This window comes from Oncorhynchus masou, chromosome 32 (genome assembly GCF_036934945.1).
Source record: "Oncorhynchus masou masou isolate Uvic2021 chromosome 32, UVic_Omas_1.1, whole genome shotgun sequence".
NCBI lineage: Eukaryota > Metazoa > Chordata > Actinopteri > Salmoniformes > Salmonidae > Oncorhynchus > Oncorhynchus masou.
Window position 1 is genome coordinate 48,571,490 of NC_088243.1, and position 14,204 is coordinate 48,585,693.

A 14,204-nucleotide genomic window follows, 5' to 3' on the forward strand; every position below is an offset into this window, starting at 1 on the left:
AGGCTATAAATAGGATCCCGGATCCGGGATTGCTCGACGCAAGAAGTTAAGGACAAAAAAAGTCAAGGTATTGGAGTGGCCATCACAAAGCCCTGACCTCAACCCTATAGAGAATTTGTGGGCAGAACAAAAAAAGCATCTGCGAGCAAGGAGGCCTACAAACCTGAATTTACCCAACTTTTGTGGAAAGCTTGTGAAAGGCTACCAAATACTAATTGAGTGCATGTATTCCTCTGACCCACTGGAAATGTGATGAAATAAATCCAAGCTGAATTAAATCGCTCTACTATTATTCTGACATTTCACATTCTTAAAATAAAGTGGTAATCCAAACTGAATTTTTACTAGGATTAATTGTCAGGAATTGTGAACAACTGAGTTGAAATATATTTGGCCAAGGTGTATGTGAACTTCTGACTTCAACTGTATATACTCATTAAGTATGTAATATACACTACGTTAGTATGGTTATTCAAAGACAGCTTAGGTTTTTCTCTGGACCTGGTTTCCCGTGTAGAGATTTTGGTAGTAGCACTTGAATTAACTGTGCAGTGAAAACAACTAGTGCCAAGACGTACCTGTGTCATGAGCAGATAGAGCTTGCCGTGCAGCTTGGTCAGTTTGTGGAACATTTTGACTCTGCTCTCAATCATGTGGTACAACACTCCCAGCTGAGACACCAGGTCTGGCAACTGGTACGGGGATAGAACAAAAGCATAGATCAGTATAAAATAAAATAACTCTTCGTTTTGAGGAAGTATAAACATTGGTCCTGGGTCAATAATCTGACTGGATAAGTGTGTACAACTGCATAAACTGTTGAACAAAACCAAACTTAACTCTCCAAATGTTTGTGAGCTAATGAGCTGATACATTCCCCAGAACAATCCATGTTTTGGGTTTGTAGTTAGCAGCTAGCTGAAGACACCGAAGGATAGACTCACCGAGGACAGGTAGGAGGTGTGCTGCATGAGAACAGCCTTGAGCCATCGCACCATCAGCACTGCCCTGTAGTAAAAATGGGAAAAGGAGAAACTAGTTGAGTTGAAGTTAGGTTCCCTTCAGGCAACAATATCAGGGTGAAGGGTTTAGGAATGATGCCTTCTCGTAGATTTAACTAAAAACAATTGAGCCAGTAATGGCCCAAAAAGTTCACTGGTTCGAAACCTTGAGCGGGCTTGGTTAAAAATCTACTAACGTGCCCTTGAGCAAAGCACTTAACCCTTATTGCTCCTGTAAATCGCTCTGGATAAGAACATCTGCAAAATGACTCAAGGTAAATATAGTTGGTCTTTGTCTTGCATCAACGGGAATGTGAACATCATCAACATCTGATCATATCCGATTTGGGGGGTGTTCACTTACGTGTATGGATGCCCTTGCATTCTCTTGGTGAGCTCTTCCACCAATGGCAAGACGGCAGGGATGGGTAACCGGGAAACGGTTTTCTTTATTAAGTTATCCTTCCGGGTTTGAAACACATTCTGTGGGGCAGAGGAGAGACCAATGTCAATGTTCAGATTTCAGAGAAACCAAAAGTTGGAAGTGCTGTAAATGTAAATGTATGTCACTGACAAAAAGCAGTAGGGTCAGGGATCTTACTGACCAAAAAAAATCCATACCAATTTACCTTTATTCTATAAACTACAAATAAAGCGGAAGATTAAGATTAGATGGCTGAAACGGCACAAAAATGATGCGATGGGGGCGGTAGACATGCTTTTATGATTCTGAATGTCGAGATACCAATTAGCGATGTGACAAATTTAACCTCTTGAAACTCTGGGGGCGCTATATCATTTTTGTATAAAAAGACGTGCCCGTTTTAAGCGCAATATTTTATCACAAAAAGATGCTCGACTATGCATATAATTGATAGCTTTGGAAAGAAAACACTCGGACGTTTCCAGAACTGCAAAGACATTCTCTGTGCGTGCCCTAGAACGTGAGCTACAGGCAAAACCAAGATGAAACGGCATCCAGGAAATCAGCAGGATTTTTGAGGCTCCGTTTTCCATTGTCTCCTTATATGGCTGTGAATGCGAGAGGAATGAGCCTGCCCTTTCTGTCGTTTCCCCAAGGTGTCTGCAGCATTGTGACGTATTTGTAGGCATATCATTGGAAGATTGACCATAAGAGACCACATTTACCAGGTGTCCGCCCGGTGTCCTGCGCCGAAATTGGTGCGCAAACCTCAGCTGCAAGTATTTTTCCATGGAATTCAGAGAAGAAAGCAGGCTTCCACGAACGATATATCAATGAAGAGATATGTGAAAAAACACCTTGAGGATTGATTCCAAACAACGTTTGCCATGTTTCGGTCGATATTATGGAGTTAATTCGGAAAAAGTTTGACGTTGTTGGTGACTGAATTTTCGGTTCGTTTCGGTAGCCAAATGTGATATACAAAACGGAGTGATTTCTCCTACACAAAGATTCTTTCAGGAAAAACTGAACATTTGCTATGTAACTGAGAGTCTCCTCATTGAAAACATCCGAAGCTCTTCAAAGGTAAATGATTCTATTTATTTGGTTATCTGGTTTTTGTGAAAATGTTGCGTGCTAAATGCTACTCAAAATGCTAAGCTAGCTTAGCATACTCTTACACAAATTAGTGATTTGCTATGGTTCAAAAGCATATTTTGAAAATCTGAGATGACAGTGTTGTTAAGAAAAGACTAAGCTTGAGAGCAGGCGCATTATTTTCATTTTATTTGCGATTTTCAGAAATCGTTAACATTACGTTATGCTAATGAGCTTGAGGCTATAACTGGATACAGGCTTTTTTCATAGCCAAACGTGAACAAAACGGAGCGATTTGTCCTACACAAATAATATTTTTTTGAAAAACTGAACATTTGCTATCTAACTGAGAGTCTCCTCATTGAAAACATCTGAAGTTCTTCGAAGGTAAATGATTTTATTTGAATGATTTTCTTGTTTTTGTGACAATGTTGCTGGCTGAATTCTAGGCTTATAGCCATGTTAGCGCTCAATACTCTTACACAAATGCTTGTTTAACTATGGTTGAAAAGCATATTTTGAAAATCTGAGATGACAGTGTTGTTAACAAAAGTCTAAGCTTGAGAGCAAATATATTTATTTAATTTCATTTGCGATTTTCATGAATAGTTAACGTTGCGTTATGCTAATGAGCTTGAGGCTATAAATAGAATCCCGGATCCGGGATTGCGCGACGCAAGAAGTTAAAAAGGTTCAATGTTTCAAAGTACCATTGTCATTTAAACTTTTTTTTAAATAACATTTAAATGCATTCGCAATTCAGATATGGTCCAGTGTATGACCACAACGGGGCAATGCAGTTGGATCTACAGCAGTCCTGTCCCCAACCCACTCAGCATGATGGTATATTTTAGGATCTCTGTTGTGTGCCTCTCCTTGAAGTTCTCAGTAAATGGGACTTAGAGTCCCAATTCTTAATGTGATGGATCACTGCAGAGATGCATGTCGGCATATTCATCAACGTCCAACAATGTGTTGTCACATCATTGTACAATTACTCCATCAGGGCCGTCACGTTTTTCTCAACATGGCATTTGTAGTCCGGTTCTAGATATACCATTAGGGTATTGAAGCGGACATCCTCAACCCATTGACGACTGCTATCAACTGCAATTCTGTAATCAGCACTATGATTTTCCCACTCAGTCCCTTATCGGTCAGAAATGGTTTGTACAGCATTGCACCTGTACTGCCAATGTAGCTCATTTCGACTTCAAAAAGTTGGCATTTTCTAATTATAGTATTGTCATAAAGGACTTTGCTGCTATCGCTTTGCTGGCTCATTGCCATGTTTCAACTCAACGATGACGTGCAGAGTGCTTGATCTCCGTTGCAATTTTTTTTTAAAGATGCACATCTGCTTACAGCATGGAGAATTAAGTACACTTGAAGTCAGAGGTTTACATGCACCTTAACCAAATACATTTAATCCTAGTAAAAAATTCCCTATCTAGATCAGTTAGGATCAACACTATTTTAAGAATATGAATTGTCAATAATAGTAGAGTGAATTATTTCAACTTGAATTTCTTTCACCACATTCCCAGAAGGTTACGTACACTCAATTAGTATTTGGTAGCGATGTTTAATGTGTCGGGTAGCCTTCCACAAGATTCCAACAATAAGTTGGGTGAATTTTAGCCCATTCCTCCTCCTGACAGAGCTGGTGTAACTGAGTCAGGTTTGAGGGCCTCCTTGCTTGCAGATGCTTTTTCAGTTCTGCCCACACATTTTCTATAGGATTGAGGTCAGGGCTTTGTGATGGTCACTCCAATACCTTGACTTTGTTGTCCTTAAGCCATTTTGCCACAACTTTGGAAGTATGCTTGGGGTCATTGCCCATTTGGAAGACCCATTTGCATCCAATCTTTAACTTCCTGACTGATGTCTTGAGATGTTGCTTCAAAATCTCAACATTATTTTTCTTCCTCATGAAGCCATCTATTTTGTTAAGTCCACCAGTCAAAGCACCCCCACAACATGATGCTGCCACTCCCGTGCTTCACGGTTGGGATGATGTTCTTCAGCTTGCAAGAATCCCCCTTTTTCCTCTAAACATGACGATGGTCATTATGGCCAAACAGTTCTATTTTTGTTTCATCAGACCAGGGGACATTTCTCCAAAAAGTACAATCCTTGTCCCCGTGTGTAGTTGCAAACCACAGTCTGCTTTGTTATGGCGGTCTTGAAGCAGTGGCTTCTTCTTTGCTGAGCGGCCTTTCAGGTTGTCGATAAAGGACTCGTTTTTACTGTGGATATAAATACTTTTGCACTCGTTTCCTCCAGCATCTTCACAAGGTCCTTTGCTGCTGTTCTGGGATTGATTTGCACTTTTCGCACCAAAGTACATTCATCTATAGGAGACAGAACTCTCCTTCCTGAGAAGTATGACGGATGCGTGGTCCCATGGTATTTATACTTGCGTACTATTGTTTGTACAGATGAACATGGTATTTTCAGGCATTTGGAAATTGCTCCCAAGAATGAACCAGACATGTGGAGGTCTACATTTTCTTCTGAGGTCTTGGCTGATTTCTTTTGATTTCCCATGATGTCAAGCAAAGGGGCACTGAGTTTGAAGGTAGGCCTTGAAATACATCCACAGGTATACCTCCAATTGACTCAAATTATGTCAGAAGCTTCTAAAGCCATGACATCATTTTCTGGAATTTTCCCTGCTGTTTAAAAAGGCACAGTCAACTTAGTGTAGGTAAACTGCTGACCCATTGGAATTGTGATGTAGTGATTTATAAGTGAAACAATTATCTGTAAACAATTGTTGGAAAAATTACTTGTGTCATGCACAAAGTAGATGCCCTAACCGACTTGCCAAAATGATAGCTTGTTAACAAGAAATTTGTGGAGTGGTTGAAAAAGTAGTTTTAATGACTCCAACCTAAGTGTATGTAAACTTCAAGTGTATCGGTGAAATTGTGCCGTTTCATTAGGATGGGGACCTGTTGGTGCAACGTTTTCCAAACACCTACTCAGCTGATTCAAATTCAAACTCATTATCCAGCGTTGATCATTTGAATCAGCTGTGCAGTGCTAGAGCAAAACCAAAAATGTATACCCCTTGGGGTCCCCAGGACAGTTTGGGAAACACTATGTTAGTGGTAGTTTTGTGATAATTTTTTCCCGCGGAGCAGTTATGATCCCAACATTAACATTTAAACATCACTAGCAAAAATGACAAGCTGCTGCCGTGTGTGGAATCGTAGGTGGCTCATTTCAGCAAGTTCTTGTTACCATGTAATGTTGACTGACTTCATGATAATGCTAAGATGGCAAAACTCTACTAGCTAGCTAACCAACAACTAAAGCATTTGAAAGACAGGTGCTCATTGTGCAAATGTCTTTACGTTCAATACGCATTGAGACTAAACACAGTGAATTTGGAAACCATTCAGACCACTTCACTTTTTCCACTTTGTTACGGTATAGCCTTATTCTAAAATCTATTAAATTAATTGTGTTCCTCAATCTACACAAAATACCACAAAATGACAAAGCGAATATTTATAAAAACCACAGAAATAACTTAAATAAATATTCCTTTCGCTGAGACTTGAAATTGAGCTCAGGTGCGACCTGTTTCCATTGATCATCCTTCAGATGTTTCTACAACTTGATTTGAGTCCACCTGTGGTAAATTCAATTGATTGGACATGATTTGTAAAGGCACACAAGGTCCCACAGTTGACAGCGCATATCAGAGCAAAAAACAAGCCATGAGGTCGAAGGAATCCTCCATAGAGGTCCGAGACAGGATTGTGTCGAGCCACAGATCTGGGGTATACCAAAAAAATTGCAGCATTTTAGATCCCCAAGAAGAGGCCTCCATCATTCTTATAAGGAAGTAGTTTGGAACCACCAAGAGACTCTTCCTAGAGCTGGCAGCCCAGCCAATCTGAGCAATCGGGGAAGTCCCTTGGTCAGGGACAAGACGAAGAACTAATAGTCACTAACAGAGCTCGCCTTCCAACAGGACAACGACCAAAACAAAGTAGGACTGGCCTCGAAATGTCCTTGGCTCAGCCAGAGGCCGGACTTGAACATAGATGTGCTTTGACACTCTCCATTCAACCTGACAGAGCTTAAGAGGATCTGCAGAGAAGAATGGAAGAAACTCCCCCAATTTTTTATTTATTTTACCTTTATTTAACTAGGCAAGTCAGTTATTAAGAACAAATTCTTATTTTCAATGACGGCCTAGGAACAGTGGGTTAACTGCCTGTTGGGGGCAGAACGACCTTGTCAGTTCGGGGATTTGAACTTGCAACCTTTCGGTTACTAGTCCAACACTAACCACTAGGCTACCCTGCCGCCCCTAATACAGATGTGCCAAGTTTGTAGCGTCATACCCAAGTAGACTCGAGGCTGTAATTGTTACCAAAGGTGCTTCAACAAAGTCCTGAGTAAAGGGTCTGAATACTTACCATGTTTATGTGTCAGTTTCTACATTTGCAAAAATATCTAAACCTATTTTTGCTTTGCCATTATGGTGTATATTAATGAGGGGGAAAAAAACAATGTATTAATTTAATCCATTTTAGATTAAGGCTGTTACGTAACAAAAGTTAAGGGGTCTGAATACTTTCCGAATGCATTGTAGTTTACATGTTGTCAATCTGTTTTGACCCCTAGTTGAGCACGCGTCGGTTTTGTTGCTCAAAGCATTCACTATAGTGACAAAAAAAATTTTTTTGACATCACATGATCACTGGAGACTTTGGATATTACAAACCCCCAAATCAGGGAGAGAAATATTTCATACATTTTTCTGAACACTACAGGGATCTTGTGGTGTGTTGCAAGTGCCTTATCTGGCATATCGGAGCCCATATATTCACAAATAAAAGGGTCCGCTCACATTGAGGATGTTGGCGTCCTTGCTCTCCAGACCCTGCACCAGTAGCACCGCGAAGTTGTCCGTCTGCAGAGAGGGGGTTTCCTTAACTCCGCCCTTCTCAAGTGACAAGTCGATCTCTCCCAGTCGCTCCTCTATGGACATCTGGGGAGGAAAAAGTTGGAGTAGCAGTGGTTGGGTTAACAGCGAAGTAAATGAGGCAAAGCACAAGCAGTTTGCTGTTAACAGATACAACTTGAGAGAAGGGCTATAGAGTATTTTATTTGCTGTGCTACAGTGTGTTCACTCCTCCGTTGACTGGCTAAGACACAGGATAGCACTCGGCCTTACTAAGAGAGGAGTGAAACAATACTTTTGCATGGTGTCTGACTGCATTTACTACTGACAGAGTAACACAGAATTCGTCCATGCCTAATGGCAGCAACAGGTCCTCTGTAGCTCAGTTAGTAGAGCATACTGCCTGCAACCAATGTTCCCTCTAAACAGTGCGCGGGCACACACAGCTCCCCTGAGACTTCCACAGAATAAATATCAGCCCGCACAGAGAAGCACGAGATGAGTTTCACCCCTCAGCTAACACAAGCAACATTTCCCTTGACTGTGGGAAGTATGGTCGAGGCAACAAGCCACTTTTCGGAGTAGGATTGTATTGCATTGACATGCAGGACGTGCAGTCTGTACTATACACCAGTGCCGCAAAGCCAAATCAGAGCTGCAGTAGGCCTATATGCAAACAGACCATTGCCATTCACTTTGAACTGGACTGTGTTCACAGAATGAGCGGTCATAAATAGATGGGCTTCTTTTCAGATCAGTGAGAGCTGTATTTAGCCACGTGTGCGCATTTGTTCATATCCTTTGCTAGTTAGCGAGTTATTAGCACAGTTATAGATGCTTTATAGTCAGAAATTAGAAGTGATTGCTTACTACAAGAGCACAAAAAGCCATATTTGAATAGAGTTGGGTAAAGAGCGATGTTCAATGTTCAAGTTTGTGCACAGCAGAAGTGAAATTTGTCCAGTGCCCAAATTTTCTTTGAGGGAACATTGCGTGCAACGCCAGGATAGTGGGTTTGATTCCTAGGAACACATTCATAAGTTGTATGTACACATTTAAGTTTTGGTTAAGAGTCTGCTAATGATATATTATTTAAACACTTTGCTGAGTGAAACGCCGTCAGATCATTGCTTAAAATCTAATCTCTCGTGGACAGATGCACCTAATATAACTTATCGTAGCGTCTGTCAGACTCAGGGATGCGACAACTAACGATAAACTTTGTTCTGGTGGGCTGAATGTCACTGATCAAACTACGATTTCGCAAGTGTTTATCTTTCAAATTTCAGAAAGGGACATTTGGCAGATTTAAGCAGAGCGGTAGGTCCACTCTTGTCAGCAACTTACTTTGCCTATGTCTGCTGTTTATTGTATTTTAGTTTGTATTGCCATTTTTTTTTTATAAATGTGAGTTACTCACAATTCAGCATGTGGATGACATTTGTACAATATTCAGTCAAAAAAAGTACAAATAAACATTCTCCTTATTCTACCATCTTCTCTAACAGTCTGCCCCCAGAACTAAGTCGTGCATCTGGGGCGACAGGTTGCCTAGTAATTAGAGCGTTGGGCCAGTAACCGAAAGGTTGCTAGATCGAATACCCGTGCTGACATGGTAAAGTCTGTCATTCTGCCCTTAAACAAGGCAGTTAATCCACTGTTCCTACGCCGTCACAGTAAAAAAGAATTTGATCTTAACTCACTAGCCTAATTAAAATATTATAATAAAATGAAATCTGCCACAACTAGACAATATACATGTTCTGGGTTTCCAAGACAAATCTTCAAAAAGTAAAAGGTTTTTATTGCAATCGCCAACAGAGTTGAGAAGGGCAGGTTGAAAAGGTCAACATACCTCTTTGGTGTCTGTGCCCTTTTTCCTCTTCTCGGATCCCAAAGCTGCTTTGACTGGCGCTTGGTGACCGGGAAGACCAGGGACAAGAACTTTGCTCTTGGCGTTAACTACTGGAGTTTTCACCTGAAAGATAAGAGCATGTATATTGAACAAAAATAAACAGGGCAACACTCAACAATTTAAGATTTTACTGACTTACAATTCATTTAAGGAAATGGGTCAATTTGAAATAAATGTATTAAGCACTTATCTATGGATTTCACATGACTGGGTATATTTGTCATACCTTCTAAAAATAAAAGTTAAGTTTATTTAGCTAGGTTGTGGATTAGAAAATCAGTCAGTATCTATTGTGATCATTTGTCAAGGGAATCCCTGTGCATTCAAATTGCAAATTGGTAAAATGCAATTGTGTTCGTTGCCTGTAGCTTAACCCTACCGCAATAATGGGGTACTCAGCAAACTGCTCGGCCACACAACGCCATAAACGTGGTCCGCGGTGGTGAAGCCGGTTCGACATACTGTCAAATTCTCTAATAAGATGGAGGCGGCTCATGGTAGAGAAATTAACAATAAATTCTCTGGAAAGAGGTCTGGTGGATATTCGTGCAGTCAGCATGCCAATTGCACGCTCCCTCAAGACTTCTGTGGCATTGTGAAAAAACTGCACATTTTAACCTCGTGACTAGGGGGCAGTATTTTCATTTTTGGAAAAATAACGTTCCCAAAGTAAACGGGATATTTTGTCAGGACAAGATGCTAGAATATGCATATAATTGACAGCTTAGGATAGAAAACACAAAAGTTTCCAAAACTGTAAAAATATTGTCTGTGAGTATAACAGAACTGATATTGCAGGCCTCATGTTTTGACAGCTCTGCGTTCCAATGCGTCCCTATTGAGCAGTTAATGGGCTATCAACCAGATTACTTTTTCTACGTATTCCCCAAGGTGTCTACAGCATTGTGACGTAGTTTTTCGCCTTTATGTCGAAGAATACCCGTAAGCGGCTACATTGTGTAAGTGGTCACCTGATGGCTCTCAGTGATTCTCGCGTAAAATACAGAGGTAGCCATTTTTCCAATCGGTCCTACTGAAAAACCAATTGTCCCGGTGGATATATTATCGAATAGATTTTTGAAAAACACCTTGAGGATTGATTAAACAACGTTTGCCGTGTTTGTCAATATTAAGGAGCTAATTTTTAATATTTTTCGGCGCTGTTGTGACCGACATTTGCGGTCGATTTCTCAGCCAACGTGAAGAACAAACGGAGCTATTTCGCCTACAAAAACAATATTTTTGGAAAAAAGGAACATTGGCTATCTAACTGGGAGTCTCGTGAGTGAAAACATCCGAAGCTCATCAAAGGTAAACATTTTAATTTGATTGCTTTTCTGATTTGTGACCAAGTTAGCTGCTGCTAGCTGGACATAATGCTATGCTAGGCTATCAATAAACTTACACAAATGCTTGTCTTCATTTGGCTGTAAAGCATATTTTGAAAATCTGAGATGACAGGGTGATTAACAAAAGGCTAAGCTGTCTCAATATATTTCACTTGTGATTTTCATGAATAGGAATATTTTCTAGTAATATTTATGTCCGTTGCGTTATGCTAATTAGTGTCAGTTGACGATTACGCTCCCAGATCCGGGATGGGGTGTCACTAGAGAGGCCTATTACCCCAAGCACAAGATGCACTTGTGTAATGATCATGCAGTTTAGCTGGATTATCGTGAAACAAACACTTTACATGTTGCATTTATACCAGAAACGAGCCCATGTCATTTAGACCAGACTAAAAGGCTGAAATGGCATCAACAGGGCATTACCTTGGAAACAGTCGTTTCCATGGCGATGGTGAGGGTGGTGTGGACATTGCGGGTTAGGCAGACGTGTCTCTCTGCTGTGTTCACATCCTATATGGGGGACAAGGGAAGGAACAAAATGTCAGTAACTGTACAAACATCTGGGTTTAAAAATAAATAATAATAATAAATATTCTATATACAGTACTTTCGGAAGGTATTCAGACACCTACTTTTTCCACAGTTCAATTATAGCCTTATTCTAAAAGGGATAATATAGTTTTTTTTACTCAATCAACACAACAGCCCATAATGAGAGTGAACAGGTTTAGATTATTACTAAATGTTTTAAACAGAAATCACATTTACATTAGTATTCAGACCCTTTACTCAGTACTTTGAAGCACCTTTGGCTACGTTTACAGCCGAGTCCTCTTGGGTATGATGCTAAAAGCTTGGCACATCTGTATTTGGGGAGTTTCTTCCATTCTTGTCTGCAGATCTTCTCAAGCTCTGTCAGGTTGGATGGGGAGAGCTGCTGCACAGCTATTTTCAGGTCTCTCCAGAGATGTTCGATCTGGTTCAAGCACCAGCTCTGGCTGGGCCACTCAAGGACACTTCTGGAGCAAGTTCTCATCAAGGATCTATGTACTTTCCTCGATTCTGACAAGTCTCCCAGTATCTGCCACTGAAAAACAACCCCGCAGCATGCTGCCACCACCATGCTTCACCGTAGGGATGATGCCAGATTTCCTCCAGATGTGACGCTTGGCATTCAGGACAAAAAGTTCAATCTTGGTTTCATCAGACCAGAGGATGTTTCTCATGGTCTGACTGTCTTTAGATACCCTTTGGCAAACTCCAAGTGGGCTGTCATGTGGCTTTTACTGAAGAGTGGCTTCCATCTGGCCACGCTACCATAAAGGCCTGATGGGTGGAGTGCTGCAGAGATGGGTGTCCATCTGGAAGGTTCTCCCATCTCCACAGAGAAACTCTGGAACTGTGACCATTGGGTTCTTGGTCTTCCACGATTGCTCGGTTTGGCTGGGCGGCCAGCTCCAGGAAGGGTCTTGGTGGTTCCAATCTTCTTCCATTTAAGGCCATTGTGTTCTTGTGGAACTTCAATGCTGCAGAAATATTTTGGTACCCCTTCCCCAAATCTGTGCCTCCACACAATCCTGTCTCGGAGCTCTACGACAATTCCTTTGACATGGCTTGGTGTTTGCTCTAAAATGCACTGTCAACTGTGGCACCTTCTATAGACAGCTGTGTGCCTTTCCAAATCATGTCCAATCAATTGAATTTACCATACGTTGACTCCAATCAAGTTGTGGAAACGTCTTAAGGATGATAAATGGAATCAGGATGCATCGGAGCACAATTTCGAGTCTCATAGTAGAGGGTATGAATACTTATGTAAATAAGGTATATTTTTTGCATTTAAAATGTGTGTAGATTGAGATTTTTTGTATCCATTTTAGAATAAGGTTGAAATGTAACAAAATGTGAAAAGTGTCAAAGTGCCTAAATACTTCCCGAATGCACCGAACAATAAAAATATGTAGTATTTTATCTTCTGTGCTAAAAATAATTTCTTGACTGGGTGAAGCACGGACAGCATGTGCCATTAGCAAGGGAGCATGGTGTCTGACTGATTTACTGACAGATTAACACAGGTAACATGTTTGCTGAACAGTCCATCATTGTGGTCGCAATTAATCTACGTCCATATTTTCTTTTGTATTCATTTCCCCCCCGGAATGTTCACATTTTCTAACTGGGTAGAAAGTATAGTGTTCTGCTGAAACCAACGAAAAACCAGAGTGAGTCCAGGTCAAAGTGACACCTGTATATTTGACGAGCCACGGCACAAACGACATTCAAGTCAGGAATATTGCTCGCCTAGTATCATCAGCCTAGACTTAATAAATAAAGAAGACAAACCTTTATTAGCTACCTGCACTACAACCTTGAGCTGTAAACGTCTACTTGACGGGTTACAGTTGAGTGTTGGAGAAAACACTATTCAATTGAACTGTGCACCACTCACCAATCTCTCCATGACGGGCTGCAGGTAGCTGCCATAGGCAAGCAGGAGGCTGCGTGTGTCCGCAGTGAGGGCCGCGGCCAACAGAGGAACGGGCACGGGGATGTCCTCAAGCCCAGACATCTGGACTGTACAGGAAGGGGACAGCGGCTTCTTACAAGGCCTACATAAACGTAAAGGTGGAGAAGGGCATTTCAAATAAACAGGGTCTTGTAAGTAGGGCACACCGTAACAAACTGGTGGGCAACAGAAAAACAACATGGTTTCTTATTGGACAGGTTCCCCTTTCCTTCCATTTCATGCCTACTGAACACGACCTATGCATCGGAAGTGTACCAGTGTTTTCCTACTAGCCAGCTATACAGTCAAATACAGAAATTGTGTTCAACCGGGTACCTTTTCCACGTAAATTAAGCAGGCTACTTTGCAATTCGCTAGTCAGATAAGTCTGCCGAGCCCTCTCTAGATCGAATGAACCTGCTGCCTCAGTTTGTATGATGGCAATTTGCATATACTCCAGAATGTTATGAAGAGTGATCAGAAGAATAGCAATTAATTGCAAAGTCCCTCATTTCCATGCAAAGGAACTGAATCCCCAAAAACATTTCCACTGCACTTCAGCCCTGCCACAAAAGCACCAGCTGACATTATGTCAGTGATTCTCTCGTTAACACAGGCGTGAGTGTTGACGAGGACAAGGCTGGAGATCACTCTGTCATGCTGATTGAGTTTGAATAACAAACTGGAAGCTTCAAAGGGAGGGTGGTGCTTGGAAACATTGTTCTTCCTCTGTCAATCATGGTCACTGGCAAGGAAACTCATGCCGTCATCATTGCTTTGCACATAAAGGGCTTCACACGCAAGGATATTGCTGCCAGTAAGATTGCACCTAAATCAACCATTTATCAGATCATCAAGAACTTCAAGGAGAGCGGTTCAAATGTTGTGAAGGCTTCAGGTCGCCCAAGAAAGTCCAGCAATCGTCAGTACCATCTCCTAAAGTTGATTCGGCTGCGGGATCTGGGCACCACCAGTACAGAG

At 41.3% G+C, this 14,204-nt stretch overlaps 1 protein-coding gene and 1 non-coding gene across 2 annotated transcripts in view; both read right to left on the minus strand.

Annotated features, from left to right (window-relative positions):
- Window positions 1-14,204, minus strand: part of LOC135526150 (WD repeat-containing protein 43-like) — a 54,901-nt gene that overhangs the window by 17,220 nt on the left and 23,477 nt on the right. Inside the window, 7 exon segments of the mRNA XM_064954282.1 lie at window positions 579-692; window positions 945-1,008; window positions 1,366-1,484; window positions 7,397-7,537; window positions 9,306-9,428; window positions 11,141-11,227; window positions 13,167-13,326. Coding sequence (XP_064810354.1) covers window positions 579-692; window positions 945-1,008; window positions 1,366-1,484; window positions 7,397-7,537; window positions 9,306-9,428; window positions 11,141-11,227; window positions 13,167-13,326 — 808 coding nt within the window.
- On the minus strand, window positions 7,668-7,804 carry LOC135527310 (small nucleolar RNA SNORA15). Its single transcript, XR_010453427.1, has one exon. It is a non-coding gene; the product is annotated as a small nucleolar RNA SNORA15 (small nucleolar RNA).